Source organism: Talpa occidentalis, unplaced genomic scaffold (assembly GCF_014898055.3).
Source record: "Talpa occidentalis isolate TD23 unplaced genomic scaffold, MPIMG_talOcc4v2.1 talOcc4.8, whole genome shotgun sequence".
In the NCBI taxonomy this organism is placed as follows: Eukaryota; Metazoa; Chordata; class Mammalia; order Eulipotyphla; family Talpidae; genus Talpa; species Talpa occidentalis.
In genome coordinates this window covers 118,684,934-118,702,955 of record NW_023605194.1, presented here as the reverse complement: position 1 = coordinate 118,702,955, position 18,022 = coordinate 118,684,934, and the positions used below count along the sequence as shown (strand labels likewise).

General features: G+C 46.2%; 1 protein-coding gene across 1 annotated transcript in view; it reads left to right on the top strand.

The window, feature by feature from the left end:
• The window catches only part of AFG2A (AFG2 AAA ATPase homolog A), a 65,489-nt gene that overhangs the window by 32,794 nt on the left and 14,673 nt on the right, over nucleotides 1–18,022 (top strand). Inside the window, exons 3-10 of the mRNA XM_037497138.1 lie at nucleotides 270–391; nucleotides 1,239–1,396; nucleotides 4,345–4,403; nucleotides 5,236–5,880; nucleotides 6,701–6,830; nucleotides 7,081–7,137; nucleotides 8,291–8,414; nucleotides 10,686–10,941. Coding sequence (XP_037353035.1) covers nucleotides 270–391; nucleotides 1,239–1,396; nucleotides 4,345–4,403; nucleotides 5,236–5,880; nucleotides 6,701–6,830; nucleotides 7,081–7,137; nucleotides 8,291–8,414; nucleotides 10,686–10,941 — 1,551 coding nt within the window. The remainder of the gene's footprint in view (nucleotides 1–269; nucleotides 392–1,238; nucleotides 1,397–4,344; nucleotides 4,404–5,235; nucleotides 5,881–6,700; nucleotides 6,831–7,080; nucleotides 7,138–8,290; nucleotides 8,415–10,685; nucleotides 10,942–18,022) is intronic.

Below are 18,022 nucleotides of genomic sequence, written 5' to 3'. Positions count from 1 at the left end.
TAATATGAAAAGCTCACAGGTCCCCTGATGCAAGTATGTTTAATTCTTAATGTCCACTCCATAAAGTTAGCATTCATTTTGTCAGTGAGCCCTCAAAAAGGTTGGTTTTCAGTCTGGTTTTGGAATCAGAGGGCTGAAACAGTGGTCTCTGGGATATCCCTGGTGCTGTCGTGAGCTTGCGTGGGTAGCGGGTTTTTAATTACTCTAAAATAAAGTGACTATAACTGCATTTGCAAAATTGTATGAGTTTTTTTTTTCCTTTCTGGTAGATGACAAAGTCCCCAAGACTTTCCAGAATTCCCTTGTCCAGCTTGGGCTTAGCACTATGAAGTCTGCAGACATCTGTATAGGCCGCCCAGTGTTGCTCACCAGCGTGCATGGAAAGCAGGAGGTAAGAGGTCTTTTATTCGTTAGTTTAGAAAGAGCTGAGATAGCTTTGATTTTATTTCCAATACAAGCAGAAGTTGATGAAAGTCTGTTTTAAAAGGTACAGCTATATGAACTTGCCCTTCCTGCGATGTTTCGAGTGGCCCTGAGAATAGTAGTAGCCCTTGAATTTGTGAGGTGGAGCGATGCCTTTCCCCAGAGGGGTTGACAACACTCCCAGCATCGCCCCCAGTCTGTTTCTTAAAGTTCTCTACAGAAAGGGGGTGAGGGCTTTGAAGGTCATTTGTTTTTGTACATAGATAGCAGATTATCTCCCAGCTCAGCTCTTTCTTTTTGCGGCCCTTCATGTGTGGACTCCAGACCCAGAGTTGCTACCCTGCCCTGTGTGCCTTTGCTCTGGACTCCTTGGAGTGTCTGCCCGGCGCCCTGCTGTTCTTACATGTCTTTTGGGAGCGAACACTCTAAATGTGTGCGTTTACCTCACTCTGGAGCTAGAAACCTTTGATCTTCTGCACCTTTAGGTCTGATGAGTCCAGGGTCCCAGAGCTTGTTGCTGGCTTTCAGTAATGCTTTCATTTTCTTCTTACCCGTTAGCGCCGTCTTTCTTTCTTCTAAATCTAATTTTGAGATCTTTCACTCTTTTCACTGTGGGGTCATTATTAATCATCAGAAAAAGTTGGAATGCTTATAAAATTTTTTTGAACTGTGTGAGATTATAATTCCTTTAGGGTAAATAATGATTGTTTTTTGCAGAGCATGCCCTTGGAGGTGCCGATCTTTCTGCCTTATCAATTGATGATGCTCTTTGGATGCTGATTTCTGCCTGTTTTTTCCCCCTGTGTTCTGGGCAGGTCTATACAGCCTGGCCCGTGGCTGGATTTCCTGGCGGCAAGGTTGGCCTGAGTGAGGTCGCCCAGAGGAACGTGGGCGTGAGGGTTGGTGATGCCATCCGGGTACAGCCTGTCCTGGGCCCTGTGCTACAGGCTGAGGAGATGGACGTGGCACTCAGGTGAGGAGGGTCGGGGAACTCAGGCGTGGTGCCCTCCCATCAGGACCGGCACTGCTGAGTAGCAGCAGCGCCTCCAGTGTGAACCATGTCTGCAGCACTGAAAAAGTAAGAAACAAATTAATGGCACCAGTGTAGTTTAATGCATGTAAGATCTGATTTTAATATGTAATAACTTAAAAATAATTAAGGTATTGTTCATTCTGTCTTTTAAGCTTCAGTGCTCAGACACCTCAAGTGTAAGGTACCATGGTTGCACATTCTGATTTGCACGGCCACATTTTAAGCACTAGGTAGTGACTACTGTGTTAAATGGCAGAGCCGGAGGATGCTCTGTGATTGTGGGCCTGGGACTCCCATGTACTGTGATGATTTCTGAGGTGAGAGGAAGGAATATTGGTAGATATTTAACTTTTTCATCTTGGTGTGCAGTGTATTTGGGACTTGTGGTTTTTTTTTATTTACAGGTATAAAGGAGTAGATGAGATGACCGAGCGGGCAAGAAACAAGTTTGTCTTGTCAAGCAGAGTACCTGATAGTGTGTTTTAACTCGTTGATTATTCAGCTTATTAAAATAGTAATTTCTGTGATTCCCTGACAAAGACTAATTGTTTCACATCAAGTTGTCAATACAGACTGTATCGCACATTCTCGTAGTTATTGCTTATGGGCTAGGATTTTGATAGTTTGCAGACACAAGTCATATCTGGTTTAAAAGAGCATCTTTTGATGCTTTAATTGCACCATAACAGTTTGGAGATATGTTTTCATTTTATAAATCATATTCTAATCATTGAGCATAATTTTAAATGTTTTCTGCTCTTTCGCTAGATTCCAAGTTGAAATTTTGGTTTCTTTTCTCCTTTAAAAAATGGAGAAGAACGACAGCAGTGCTCCCCACCCCCCCCCCCCCGGGGAGGGGCAGGGCTCCTGTCCAGGTTCCATGAGGCCTGGGCTGCAGGGAGAAGCCACCTGCTGATTGGATGTGTGGTGGCTCCAGCTAGTGAACCTGAGGGCGCAGTCTGTAGGTGCTGACTGTTGCCTGTTCTGGGGGAACTGTGAGTTTTAAGCGGAAGCATGGTTTTTAAAATTTTATTGTAAAAATGTCATGTTTTAAATGTGGCAGCAGAACTTAGACAAGAAGTTAATTTCCAGTAAGAAAAAACAGGAATTTAATCTGCTGCTTAAGCCTTTTATTGCATTTGTAATGTTTCTTTAGTTAGGCCAGAGCTCCTTCTAGTGGAGATGATTTTATCTGCACCATTCTTTTTTACAAGGCAGAATTGGTTGTTTTTTTACATGTTTGTAAATTTTTTTTCTACTTAGTTTAATAAATACAAACAATTCACTGTAATTGTATCTGGAGTCCTATAAACAGAAGCTAATTTAAATATTTAAGGAGATACTTAGAATTTCTTCATTTGGTTTGTGACATTTTCTCATTTCTTTTTTATATAAACACAGTTGATTCTCATTATTCCCAGTCATTACATTCTGTAAAGTTGCCATGAATGCTAACTTAGCAAATACTGAACAATGCTGGAGTAAATGTGCATATTTATATTTATTCTATATATAAATACATAAATTATGTGTATTTTGTATCCGTTGTGATCTTCAATCCTTACAGCACTCATTCTGGAAGATTATATTTTCCTTATTTTACAAAGAAAAGAGGGGACTGACAAGTGTCAGCTGCCTTGCCTGAGACCCCACTAACGGATGCAAAAACTGAGGTTCAAGCCCTCCCTTCTCCAGTGCTGAGACTTTCTGCTTGGCCTTGCTGCTCCAACCATCTCTCTCTGCCTCCCTTGGTCCTCTCTGAGAGTTGAGACGAGAAGCCTTTTCAACTTTAGCTGGGACATTGTCAGGCAACCGAGTTTTTTTTTGCATGTTTTGCACATATCCGCTGACCCCGGGGAGCCTCGCTGGCACTGAGTTGGGGATTGTAGCGACATTTCAGCAAGTAGGTGAATGGCAGGTTCATTATCGGCAAATAAGGAGGATCATCTCTCAGCTCCATTATTGATAAAGTGATTGGAAACCAGGCTGAGAGCGTGACACATGGGTCTGCTGGCTTTTCCTCTGCTGGGGTGCCCTCCTCCTCTGGTCTGGCAGCGCCTACGCGTGGAGGAGCAGGGAGATGCTCAAGATCTGAGAACTGAGAATGGTCTCTGCGCGAGTGTGTGGGTGCTGGGGTGCCTGCTTTCCAGGCCCCTGAAGACAGGATCCTGTAAGAAGACGGGATCTCATTTTTCCTTAGATACGTGCTTTCTGCAGCGTAAACTTCTGCACTGTTGTTTTCCTTATACCTGCTTCTGAAGAGAATGTGCTGTATAGGCTTTAGCTTGTTAGAATTTAATTATTTTGGAAGGGAATGAAGTAAGCTCTTAATAAAAGCCTTTCTCCAAGCTGGGCAGGTTCAGAAAGGAAATGATTAATTTAGGCCAGTATTTGTCAGATGTGTACTATAAATAGTACAATTTTCATCATGTTCCTCACACGTAGACAGCCACAGATAAGATAAATGTATCTACTCATGTGTGGCACTGTTGTTCACATGAGTCAGTAGGGGTGTGGGTGTGTATAAGGAAATATTATTTACCAAGCAGTATTTACCCTTTCTATGTGTCATGTAATCTGATGTAATTCTCTTAAAAAACCTGCTGTATGGGGGTGACTGGAATGATTGTTGGATTCACTTAACAAATAGTACCCTATATTTGGAGGAATGCTGATTGAGGCCATAGGGCACCAAATTGCAAGTACTATTTCATGGCTATAAGAAGTATCTGAGAAGTAAAAATCAGTCCAGAATTGCAAATCATGCCCAGGTTGTAAAAACCGTTCTGTTGAATAGGTGTGCATGGTGATCATCAGCGTGTCACTGTAAGACATTTCAGGTTCTGCTGCGCTCACTGCTGATTTCTGTTCTTACCCCACCCTTACAGTGAGAAAGATGCGAATGTTAACGAAGACCAGTTGGCTGGTTGTCTTCTGAGAAAGCTAGGTGAGACATACTTTAAAACTTAAGAAACAGAGCAGCAACAAAGACGGGATGTGTTTTCGAGGTCTTGTGTACGTCACAGTGACCGTCACAGCAGTGGGGAGCGCAGCCTGCGTGAGCGAGCGTCCTGTGGAGATGGGGGTGTGTGGCTGCCCGCATGGACTGATGGCAGTGTGTACATCTGTGGCTCGTCTGTGGACAGGCCTCGGGCACACTTACTCTTTCGTCAGAAGGATTGGTTTAGATGTGCACTGTATGTCAGTTTGTTATGGAAGGCGGAATGCCTAGCTATTTTGTTGATGCATTTGATAGAGTCCACGCTGAACTGAGTGTAGAGAATCTAAAATCATCTGGTACTTTTCTGTCCCTTGACAATGCTCTAAATAGGGGACAGTTAGGGCTGTCAACACCCGAGATGATTGTTGATTTAGTCTTTTCAATCCCATGCTTTTTTTTTTTTTTTTTTTTTTAAGATTTATTTATTTATGCATACAAGTACTGGGAGTAGGCCAGAGGTATGGGGGGGGGGCAAGAGGATTCGCCAGAGACAGAGTTGGGGGAGCAGAACAGGCAGATCTACTAAAATCCACTGCTGAGGGGGGCAGCGGGGAGACAGGAGTGGTCTGCTGCACCCTGTGAGTAGCTCCCTGGCCAGAGGTCAAACTCAGGCCGCAGTGGTTGGTGATAGCTTCGTAGTGCTGAGACTTTAAACCCGCACCACCAGGGAGGCCCCAGTCAAATGTTTTGGGTTTTTTTTTAGTAGTTGACAGAAATTGTTATTTAAATGTTAGATGGCTAAAAATTGTGCTGACATATATAATGAATTGCTTTCTAGATGGCAAGATTGTTATTCCAGGCAACTTTCTGTATTGTACCTTCTATGGACGGTCGTGTAGATTGCAAGTGTTGGGAGTGAGAGGGGCCGATGGCCTGATGCTGAGGAGGCCTCAGAGCAGCTCTGACCCAGACGTGCAGGGAATGGCCTCCGAAGGGCCCAACGCAGAGACCAGCACCCTGGACTTACCTTTGCAGCTGAGCCAGTTGGGGCTGGAGGATTCCCTGAACCCAGCATCAAGCAGTACTCCGTGCAAGCCCCCAGATGACAGAAGCATAAATAAAACTGCTGACACTGTGTCAGCTGTTCCACAAAGTCCTGGGAACGGCAGTGGGCTTGGACTTGAGGAATCCACTGATCTGAAATGCAGTTTTGAATCTGCCAGAGAAGGAAGAGAGCAACCTATGGATGAAGAGAGAGTGTTGAAATCAGCCTATCTGGGAGCAAAGTGCAACACCGATACTTTTTATTTTCTCTCTTCAACAACAAGAGTCAATTTTAAAAAGACACATGCAAATTCAAAAGACCAAGACGGCCAATTCAGAGTAACTTATGACATGATAGGAGGCTTAACTAGTCAACTGAAAGCAATACGGGAGATGATCGAGTTGCCTCTCAAACAGCCGGATCTCTTCAAGAGCTATGGTATGACGGCACCCGGCAGTGTGCGCGCCTCCTGGAGGCCGGAGGGCTCCTTCCGCGTGCCTCCTCCAGCCTTCCTGCTTTGCTTTCCTGAGCGGCAGTCATGGTGGGGGTTGAGTGGCTTTGGGAGGTGCCATTCGGTGCGCTTTTCTTTCTCTGCTCGGTCTTTGGGTTGTCCTGTGATTTTCGAGCTTCCACAGTTACTCCTGCTGGCGCTAGAGTCAGTGTCCTGTCGTGCCGCATCACTGTAGCCCCGGCATCGGAGCTGCTGGGTAGACTTGTAGGAGCTGAGCTCGGTGCAAACCTCTTGGCATGACATGATGGACTGACTGGCTCTAGGGGCCTGGCTGCCTCCCTGTGGTTTCCTCCGAGGCCCTCTGCAAGTGTTGGGTGCATTCCACCTTTTCCTCTCCACTTTTGCCTTCTTCATGAGCCTTTACGTCGAATGAGCCCTCACATGAACAGTTTGTTCGTAGTTCTCTGAGAGGGATGGTCAGGTGAAGGTTGGCATTGGGGGTTTACATTGGCTGCCCTGGGTGTCTGGGCTTTGTGTTTTGGTTGCTGTCCTGTGCTCCGTGGAGCTGGAGCTGGCGGGGGATGGGTGGGAGTGCGGCGGCCAGTTTTCCCAATCTGCCTGGCCTGGCTGTGTCTCCAGAGAGAAAGAGTTGTGTTTGGCCTAGTTAATGAGGCTGTTTCTTGGGGAGGGGGTTCTGGGGGGGTTGGAGAAGACTTGACTCTTAGTGTGATGATGTAGATAAACTTGTATTCCAGAACTCGGGTTCTGTGATACAGTAGTGCTGACGCCACCATTCTCTTTTTATAGGTGTTCCTCCCCCAAGGGGGGTGCTGCTGTATGGCCCACCCGGCACAGGGAAGACCATGATTGCCAGGGCTCTTGCTAATGAGGTTGGAGCCACTGTCTTTGTCATTAACGGCCCTGAGATTATAAGCAAGTAGGTGCCAGATGGCGTTAACTATACTTCTTAAATGTTCTTTTAAAAAATGGCTGCATAGGATTCTGTTTGGATATTTCATATGTTGAAATATTTTTACTTTGCCATTTAACATGTATTAATAACTAAGTTTGGATATAAGTTTTGAAAGTGATTTTAAGTATTCTGGGAATATTTAAAGACTCAGATGAGATTTTTAGGCAGATCTTAAAAAACGAGTGGGTCCTTAAATGTATTTTATTTGTTACAGATTCTACGGGGAGACTGAAGCAAGGTTACGGCAGATCTTTGCTGAAGCCACTTTGCGGTATTCTTTATTTTAGGTGTTTGCAGCCAGCAGTCAAGTCCACGTTAAAGTAGAAACACTAGCATTTTATATGAAGCCTGAAAGAATAGTGGGGAAGTAATAATGGTAGCACAGGATGTAGACTGTGTGTCTAGTAAAATTCTAATTACTGTTGCTTTGGAAGTTTGGTAACTCTCAATAAATTATATAATGTGGAAGAATTAAGACTGTTGCTTGGAAAGTTACATGATTCTATGTGTATACATAAGTATGTGGTTTTCTTTCCAGTACTTAGACGTGTAACTAAATTCTCTGTAGTTTAGGGCATCAGTCTAACTGGTCCCCTAGCTTTCGATCATAGAAACCCTTTATGCTTAAAACTTTTTTATGCTTTGCTTCAATGGGACATATCTTTTGCTCTTTAAAATCTAACTTTATCACTTCTCAGTTAAGGCTATTGCCTGACGCTGTGACATGTAGCAGAGTCTGTAGCTTGGTCTGGACTGTGGCCACGTTGACATCATTGAGACGTTTGACTAGACTCTGACTCCTGCGCTCTTATCAAAAGAAACTTCTAAGGTTTTTCCCCCAATGATAGTAGATGGAATAAGTCGTCTGTAGTCCCCGTACTGCAGATTTGAGCCCAGCAGTTGTGGCTGTATAGTGTGTTTTTGTTGTTACATTGTGATATTCCTGGCAGTTGAGGTTTCCTCTTGCAAGAAAATTTATCTTTTTATGGAGGAATTGATCTTCTTGAAGAGTTCTTTTTAAAAGTAGGTTTTTGAAAAAGAGCATTTCTCCATTGTACCTTTGAATTTTAACCTCCTCTAAGGGGACAGTGTCGCTACCCGGGCATCATACACCAGGCTGGGCATTGGCGGCCCCATCCTGAGGGTGGGCTCCACTCGCGTGAACAGCACCCTGGGCTCAGACCTGCTGCTGAGGGCAGAACCATTAGATGTGGCCGTAGAGAGGCAGTAATTTGGGCCAGAATTATTCTGAGATTTTCCAGCTTAACAGCCTGTTGCCTTTGTCTTTAGTGATAAGTAAATCCTAGTTTTGTTGGTTTGAGTTTCAATTAAAAAATCCAGATATCGTAATTTCAGTTGATAATTGGGATGTAAAATAACCAATTTAAAGGTGAAATCTATTATTCATTTTATTTTGTTTTTAGGCGCCCATCAATTATTTTTATTGATGAGCTGGATGCACTTTGCCCTAAAAGAGAAGGGGCTCAGAATGAAGTGGAAAAAAGAGTAGTGGCCTCACTCTTAACGCTGATGGACGGTGTTGGTGCAGTAAGTACAGGCTGGTCCCGGCTGTCCGGGGTGGTTCTTAGCAGCCCGGGTGTCACGGCACACGTGGTCACGTGTGTATGGGTTTGTGGGTTTTCTGAGATAAGGCAAAATACTTGCTATAAAAACTAGGGGAAAGTTCCACAAAATAGTTTTGTTCAGCAGATTCCTTACTCCTTGGGCACTGTGAGCTGGTGTGTTTTTCTGGTACCAAGTAACTTGCAGTGATTTTCTTTTTCTGTAATAAATAGCATTAACTTAAAAATTTGAGGTAGAAATCAGTAGCAAAGACTAGTTGAATTTGAATAGATTTTACTAAGAAATTTCACGAGCAGGTTTTATTACTCAGGAAAAATTATTTTGGGATTTTACATTTAAAAAGCTGAAGGAGAGAAAGTGAGAGACATGAAAGTGCGTTTTTACCACACTTCAAGGAACACATCCTTGTTACCACAGCCCCTTGTGGGGCATCGTGCGCTCCCATTGCTGAGGGCTCTGCCCAGGGCACGTGCTCTTGCTTGTCAGGACTGTGCCTGAGGTGCGCTCACGTCCATCAGGACTGTGCTGGTCGTGAAGGGAGACAGCAGAAATGACAGCAAGGGACAGAAAGATTCCTGTGGCTGATAATACCGTCACAAGAACATACTTCATATGTAGGGTTGGAAATAACTCATGTTTTAAAATTATCATGGTGGAATTGAAAGATTTTAGAATTGATCTAGTCCCAAATCATCCTCTTTTTGCACATTAAAATATCAGACAGTAAGGACTGGTTTTTGTTGCCTGTTGGTAGAAATTGCACATTGAAGGTTTTGTTATGTGCCGCTATTGCAGACATGTTATCATTTGAAGAGTCACACAGCAGCGGGCTTGTTACTGGGGAGGCCACATGGCCACCTGGTTCACAGTCCTGGGCAGTACTAGGTGAGGCCCTGAGGTTTGGTTCTCAGCTGATGAAGCTGGAGCGTTCACGTTGTTAGCGTGTTGGGGATGATGGGGTTGTGGGGACTGACCCATAACATCGGCATCCAGAAGATATGGCCAGTTTGTCCATTTCAGTAAGAAGGTAGCTCTTCAGCCGGCCGGCTGTCTGTTCATGGAGGACCCCAGTGTCAGCCGGCAGGTAGGTACCTGGAGGGTGAGCTTGCTGGAGGGCTGTTGGAATAGCTGCTCGCCATGCCCGTAGCTGCTTTTCTGCCCTGGGCAGGGCCTGCTGTGCACAGGTTTCCTGTCTTTGGTTGGGGCTGGAAGCAGGTGGCTGATGCTTAAACTTGAAACTATTTGAGCGAATGTATATGTCTTGCAGATGCAACGGGCCCGTTGTAATCACGCACATCCCATGTAATTGTTTAGGTTTGACTTTACTTTGTCACCAGTCACAGTCCAGTTCTGTTGTCTCTGAGGTTACACTTGAGTTATCCAGATACAGTGTGGGGTAATTTCCATAGGCGACTGGTCTTTATGATGTGTTCCAGATTTCCTTCTCAGAATAATTATCCATATGTAGATCAGGGTGACTCACACTCAGGTGCTGATTATATTGTGTCTGTTTTCAGGAACTTAAAAATTTATCCAAATTTGGGCCTCCCCGGTGGCGCAGCGGTTGAGCGCTGGGTTGCGAAGCTGCGCGCGGCCTCTGCGGCGCCGGTTCGATCCCCGGCTGCTCCCCGGCCACCTGAGGAGGGTCCCACATGGCGCGCAGACCTCTCCTGCCGCCCGCTGCTCCCCTCAGCAGTGCACTTCGGTCCTTCTGCCTGCTCTGCTCCCCGCTCTGGCTCTGGTGAATTCTCTCGCCCTCCCGCGCTTCTGACTGTACCCAGTGCATGTATAAACAAAACAAACAAAGAAACCAGCAAACAAATAAATAAATAAAGCATGCCTCTATAAAAAAAAAAAAAAATTTATCCAAATTAGCAATAAGCAAACTACAATTTATGAAGATTTCTTAGACAGCTGACTAATAAAGCCTTGTTCTGTTTAACTAATTTGTAGGTTATGATCTTGGCTTTTGAGTAGGGGGGACAGACAACATAGAACAGTTACGTTGAGCCAAGGAGAAGGACGTTCTATTACTCACAAGAGTGGTGTATGTCAGACACTGGAGCTAGGGGAGACAACACTTAATAGTAGCTCTGAAGGCGAGTAATAAAAATGTCAGAATAGGCCTCTGCTGCCCGGACAGTTTGGATCATCCTTGTTTATAGCCAGTTCCCAGATCAGTAGCTCTGTATTTTACTTTTAGAGAAATAATGTGATTTTCATTTGTTTGGTCAGGAGGGAAGTGAAGGGCAGGTATTGGTTCTTGGGGCCACAAATCGCCCTCACGCCTTGGATGCTGCACTCCGAAGACCTGGGCGATTTGATAAAGAGATTGAGATCGGAGTCCCAGATGCTCGGGACCGGCTTGATATCCTACAGAAGCTGCTTCGGCGGGTGCCCCACGTGCTCAGCAAAGCTGATCTGCAGCAGCTGGCCCGCAGTGCTCATGGCTACGTTGGCGCTGACCTGGGAGCCTGGTGCCACGAAGCAGGTGCGCGGGGCTGGGGTGTGTGTGTGGGGGTGTGGTCTGTGCTCTTAACTTGTCACACTCACTGATTTCTTCATGGAATAGCTCATTTCCCTGGTAATCAAATATGTGGTTAGTGAATTTAATTTCCATGATTTAGAAAACTGTAAAAAAAGAAATAGTCACTCTTATTCCTCCTTCCTAAAAATAACCACTGTGATAAAGTGTATCCTTCCAGACTCTGAGTGTGCACACGTGTCACCATATGCATTGATGACAGTGGTGTTTTGTAGATACTGTTCTAAGGAGGTTAGGGTGAGGTGCCTGCAGGAAATCCACATTGCCCTTAAAAAGCGGCATAGTATTTGTTGAAGTGCTGAAAAGGTACACACTCAGCCTTGTGCCTCGGATCCTGTGACATGATACTTGGATGAAAGTGCTGAGACTTTATTCACCACTTGCCTCTGTGACTTCAAGAACATTACCAGGTCAGAGCTGTGATTACTTCAGAAGCTCTTAAGATCCTTTAACATTTTCTTGATTTTTTAGAGTAATTTCAGCGATGGACAGTGTATTTCAAATTGGCAGTTTTTATAAACATATTTGATGGGGCAAGGAGGAATTTACTGAAAAATAGCTGATGGCTTTTTTCCCCTATTGAGGATATATTTATTTTCCAGTTACTTCTCAAGGCTGGGAGTCCGTTCTCTGGGGGGCCTAGTTCTAAGTCCTTTAATGCTGGCAAGGATTTTTCTTTCAGTTTGTGACCTGTCTGTATGTTATAAGGTGCTTCTGAGAATTTAAACTGGTAGATAATGGAGGAGATTGAATTCTTAGATTGGAACACTAGTCATTTTACAGCTTTAGCATGGAAATCTGGCTGCTTTAACTACAAATCACTGATCCATAGTTGTCTTCATGTAGTAGGCTTTGAAGACTGTTCCATTAGTCCTTTCATTCTGATTTTACCTGATAGATGCAGGAAAAGAGCGTAGGGAATTAAAAAGTCAAGGGAGAGAGAACTCCTGGAAAACTGGTAGAATCTTTGAATAGCTTTCTCTTGGTGAAGAAAATCAATTTTGTTTCTTTCTGTGGAATCACTTCCGCAACTTCTATGTTAGAGGACTCGTGGGGAGACTGCAGCTTGGGTCCTCCTGTAGGTGTGTGCAGATACGCTGCTGCTAAGTGAGGCTCCTGGGCAGCCCTGTCTGTCTGGTGTCTGTGCTGCTCCTTTCACAAGGAATGGTGGACTTTTTGTGGTGCACCAGAGTTCCTGGTACTCAGGAAGCAGGCGTGTCAGCGGGTAGCTGTTCCTTTATCCATGAAGTGATGATGAAGGCAATGGTGATGGGGCACTGCTCTGGACTGCACGGGGCATCCGGCAGGGCGTCAGTCTTCTGCATCCCGAGTAAGACGTGAGGACACTTCATGCACTTCAGAAGGCACTGTGATTCTCGTGGTCCAGAAACACAGTCTGATGAAGACAGATGATAAGTACTGTAAAAAAAATACGGAAAATTCATGACGTCCCCTATGGCTTACATTGAAATAGTGACAGAGATGAACTAGCTTCAAGAGACACTTGTACAGGCGGAATGAGCCATTGAAAAGGTGGAGAAGGGAAGGCAGTGCCTCATCTAGACTCACGAGTACCCGTGACGGAGCGGTCCGCTGACTTGAGGTCTTGTGATAGGTGCATGCGGGTCAGGACCCAGGGTCATCTCAAGCCAAATCTATGCCCTTAATCAAAATTAATCTTGACACACTCACCAAAAGGCCTGATGTTTTAGAGCTTGCCCTCTTCATGTAAAAGCAGCTGTATTTTGAAATGTTTTATCTCAGGTTTACAAGCCAAACTCTGACACATGCTGACGTTTAGTGTCTGTGTTCCTGCTGGGATTGGGCTGCCTTTCAAGTGAATGAGTTGCGTAGTCTATTATTAATTCCCGCTGATTCATAATGTTTTAAAGTAGCGGCGTGGATTAGCATGCCACACTTTTGGGCATCATGAAATGTCAGTTACATAGCAGCCACATGGATGTGCAAACTCTGCTGAACTGGGGAGACCCTTAGCAAGTTTTCCCCAAACTCAGGAATTTATTATAAACTTGTCTTCCTCAGGCTGCCTGTGCCATTTCAGGAGAGTGACCGTAAATAGAACCCGGTTTCTTCAAGAAGTGGAGCCAGTCCTTCTGTTTGCACTGAAATAAAATATTTGCTTCCTATCCCTTCAGAATTTATCTTTAGCATCCTTGCTGATTTCATGTCATTTCAGCGCGTCCATACCTAATACTTGGGTCTCGATAAGAGAGTATCAGTAGAACCGGAGAATTAAAACTTACTTAAACAGTGATTATGTCTTTCAAGTCAGTCTCATCTTGATATTGAGTCTCTTGCAGCTTTCCTTCACATTGAAAATTTATCTGTCCTGTACCAGAGTTTTTGAGATATTTATAGCTGTCAGTTCTCCCCCTTCATTAGCTGGTTTTAACAGGAGTTTATGGAGGTCCTGTATACAAAGTCCACAGCAGGCTGGCTCTTAGGAATGTTCTTGTTCTGACATTTCTCATTGTTTGAATTCTGCCAGTACTGTTTTTGAAGTTAGGGTGAAAACACTGATTCCAAAAAATTTCAGTATTTTCTAATGAAGTTCAAAGAAATGGTGTGGTTTAGTGGAGAGCTATGGTGAGCTCCATATTCCAGTGCTGTAAGCACTGCCCTTTATAGCCAAGTGGCCCTGGGTTCACCTGCCTGGCTGTTTCCTCCCCTGTGAACGGGGCTGTAGCACCCTTCTTGGGTGGCGTGCAGATCCAGCCGTCCACGTCCTCCTGGCTCTTACAGGCCTGCATTTGTGAGGAGGTGTTGGTGATCCTAACGGCCAGCATAGCAGAGTTCTCTGCCCTTCCGGAGGGGAGATGACACTGACTGCAGCGGGGAGGGTCCTGCCCACTAATGAGAACAAGCAGACTGGAGGGGTGTGGGCGGGGGGCCAGTGATGCCATCCAGGTGTGTCCTGGGCGCGGTCCTGTGGGCTAGGAGGGACACAGGGCACAGGGGTTTGGGGCTCTTCTGTCAGGACCTGCACTGCCCAGCAGCAGTATCTCTAGTGAGAACCTTCTCTGCAACGTGGCATTTCTCTTGTTGCATTGAAAAAGTAAGAAACAGAAATTAGTGGCACCAATGTAGTTTAATCAGTATATGTAAAATCTTATTTTCATATATAATAACATAAAAGCACTTAGTTGACGAGTGTGTTTTCGTTCTGGTAACGGCTCTTGCTGGAGTGATTGTATCTGGGTGGTGACATGGACTGGAGGGAAGGTGTCTTGTTCTGGAAAGAATGTGTTGGCATTAGGCTGCCTGAGGCATTTTGCCTTCTCTCAGTTTACTTTCGTTCTCCACCCTCAAAACTTTTGAGAGCACGGGAAAATGATGAAAACAAAATGACACACTTATTGTTTAATTAGCTATACCTGATTTTTTGTTTCAAAGTTGTTTAAGAATGTAGAAGTATTGGTTCTCTTTTTTGTTTACATTTTTAAATTTTAACTCTAGGGCCTCCCCGGGGTTGAGCACAGCTCTGTGAAGCTGCCGCAGCCTCTGCAGCATGGGTTCGATTCTGGGCCAGCTCGGGAGCTACCCACATGGCGCGGCAAACCTCTCCTGTCTCCCCGCTGCTCCCCTCAGCAGTGCTTTCGGTCAGTCTGCCTGTTCTGCTGCCCACTCTGTCTCTGGTGAATCCTCTCACCCTCCCGCGCCTCTGGCCTATAACCCGGTTGTTGTATAAATAAATAAATCTTTAAAATAAAAATTTTTCACTCTAAACTTTGACCCTAGTAAGGAAAGGAAAGCACATGGATTGCCTGCTCTCAGCCCTCTTCCTTGTTGTTATTGTGTCCATCTGCTCTAGTGAGTTGTTCATTTTTGATTTATAAATACGCATGTAATTTGTTTATTTTTATTTTTACTTATTTTTTTTAAAGATTGATTGATTGATTGATTGATTGATTGATAGAGACATACAAGCACTGGGTACAGTCAGAAGCGCGGGAGGGTGAGAGGTCTCACCAGAGCCAGAGCGGGGAGCAGAGCAGGCAGAAAGACCGAAGTACACTGCTGAGGGGAGCAGCGGGCGGCAGGAGAGGTCTGCGCGCCATGTGGGACCCTCTTCAGGAGGCCGGGAAGCAGCCGGGGATCGAACCGGCGCTGCAGAGGCTGCGGGCAGCTTCGCAACCCAGTGCTCAACCGATGCGCCACCGGGGAGGCCCTATTTTTATTTTTTTAAAGATTTATTTATGCTTTCAAGAACTGGGGTACAGGCCAGAGGTGGGGGGTCAGCGAGAAGAGTCACCAGAGACAGAGCAGGAAACAGAACAGGCAGACTGACTGAAAGCCACTGCTGAGGGGAGCAGCGGGGAGACACGAGAGGTCTGCTGCTCCACGTGGGTTAGCTCCCCTGGCTGGGAATCGAACTCCGCCACAGCAGTGACAGCCTGAGACTGACTCCCGGGCCACCACAGAGACCCGCATCATCGAATTTTAAAGCTGAGAAAATGTATTTGAATGTTTCCAAATATTAATAAATGAAGCTTTTCATCGGGAGTGGCCTGTGCTAATGGCAGATCTGGAGCAGGGTTAGTTTTTGGAAGCTGATACACTTTTGACATTGAGCTTATATGAAATCTGTTCAACTTCCGTGTTGTTTTCAAGAGTAGCGTCTGTGTGAACTGGAGGGCCTTAAAATAGAGTCTGCACCCGCAGAACCTCAAGGCCCTGGCAGCAGTGACCTTTTTTACAGCTTTTGCAAGTCTGTGATCTTCTATATTGTTCTTCCTTCCTTCCGTCCAGTCAGCTGTCCTGTATCGTGTCTCATACCTGCAGTCGCTGGGGAGGGCTGGGGTTTGCTTTACTTCAGCCATGTGTTTCCTCCGCCTGCCAGTCGGGGCTCTGTCTTGTTCCCCGGGTATGTGCGCGCTCGTCCAAGGCCTTCGTCTGTCCTCTTCCTTCTGCCTGGGATGCGCGTTGCCGCTTTGGCGCCAGGCCCCGTGGTCGCACGGGTTGAGTTAACACCGGTTTATTTTTCATCTTTAATGACTGCACCCTTCAATTGTGAAATACTGGCGTGCGCGCGCTGATGTCTGCGAGGGTTGTCTAGCCTGCCGCTAAAGCTCAGCGGCTTAGAAGTCCCCACGTGTGTTTCTAGGGCTTTGTTCTTCCCTGGCATCATGCTCGCCGCAGTCGCTCATGTGGCGGTGCTTCGTGTTTCCTCAGAGCTGAATTTGCCTCTTTACTGTGTGTCCCTCGTGGAGCGCTCGGTGCATTTGTGGAATAAATTGTTGTGTCTAAGAGGTTCTCTGACTGTTCGGGGTGAGTGATGAGGTGGCTCAGTATTGGAGATGGGCAGGTGTGCTCGGGAGAGTAGCTGCGCGGCGGCTCCGGGTCGCTGAAGTGGCAGGTCAGTCTCGCAGACACACACGGACGGCTCCCTTCCGGGGGGCTGTGCTCAGAAACGTGCAGATTTGCTCATGTGAAGACTGCTCTCCTCTCTCGTCCGGTCCTGCACCGTCTCCTCATTCACCCGCCTGCAGCGCGCCATCTCTCCGTGGGACTGCGCTCTGGGAGCGGCTGCGCCGGAGGACGGCTCCCACTTGGACACTGTGCTAGAAACCCTGCGTGCACATTGCCTGAGGCGACGTGTCCTGCGGAGGTTCCAAGGCTGTTCAGGGCTTTTGTGTAGACAGTTCGCTCGGCCCTGTCTGGGCGTCTCCTGAGTCACCGTGGTGCTGCTTATTCTGCCAGCCTGTGCTAGGGGGTGAGTAGTGCTTGCGCTCCAACAGTGAGATGTTGGGGGTCAGCGTCATTGCACCCCAGTGGATGCATAGATTTGAGGTAAGAAGATATTTAAACATACATTTCTGAAACTGCCAGCTGCCCGTGTCCCTTAGACCAACTTCTGTGCGGTGACTGTTTTTCTTCTCTTTACTTGGCTTCTTACATGATTTGTCTTTTTAATAAACTTTCTGAATTCTTACGCAGAGAGATTCACAAACTTATGAAGGAAGGCGCTCACGTGCCCCGCCAGTTAAGACCCAGAGCCCCTCCTGGCCTCGCGCGCCCCCAAGGCGCCGCTCCCGCCTGGCTTTCCCTGCTGGGTGCTCCTCTCCCTCCTTCCCTGTGGCTCAGGACCTGCTCTGGGCTCCCCTCTGCTGCGCTCCGTTGTGTGAATGTGGAGGACGTGACTCTATTGTCAGCTTCTGGAAACTCTAGGTGTCTTCATTCCTTTGGCTTTTCTTTCTTGTCTGGTAATCAGCGCATGTTATTTCCGTCTGCATGGGTGTGGGTTTCCCCAGCTCTCCATTCCTTAGTTCATATTTTAAATTGTAGTGGCTTTATAATTGTGAACTTGTAAGAGCGTATATGCTTTTGAAATCCAGGTATAGGGCCTCCCCGGTGGCGCAGCGGTTGAGCACTGGGTTGCGAAGCTGCCCGCAGCCTCCGCGGCGCCGGTTTGATCCCCGGCTGCTCCCCGGCCTCCTGAGGAGGGTCCCACATGGCGTGCAGACCTCTCCTGCCGCCCGCTGCTCCCCTCAGCAGTGTCCTTCGGTCCTTCTGCCTGCTCTGCTCCCCGCTCTGGCTCTGGTGAATTCTCTCACCCTCCCGCGCTGCTGACTGTACCCAGTGCTTGCATAAATAAATAAATAAATAAATAAATAAATAAATAAATAAATCTTTAAAAAAAAAAAAAAAAGAAATGCAGGTATACCTGCCCTTTCTAGATCCCTTCCTAAATGGAAATACTTGGTCTCCTTTATTGTCAGATTTCATGCTCACGTGGCACTATCGTGGCGGCAGATCGAGTCAGCTCTTCCCTTGTCTCAGCGCTGCCTGGTCACCTAGAAATGCTGGCGGGGTCGCCGACCACCATCTGGGCAGAGGAAGAGACAGATTGCTGTGGTCTTGATGACTTACATTTATGTTAGATTTTTTTTAGAAACTGGTTAACACTCTTCAGGGCACAAAGATGTTATTTAGTACAACATGTTGCCAGATGACTGCAGTTGTACTTACTGAGGTTTTTTATGCTCTGCACCATTTAGCTAAAACT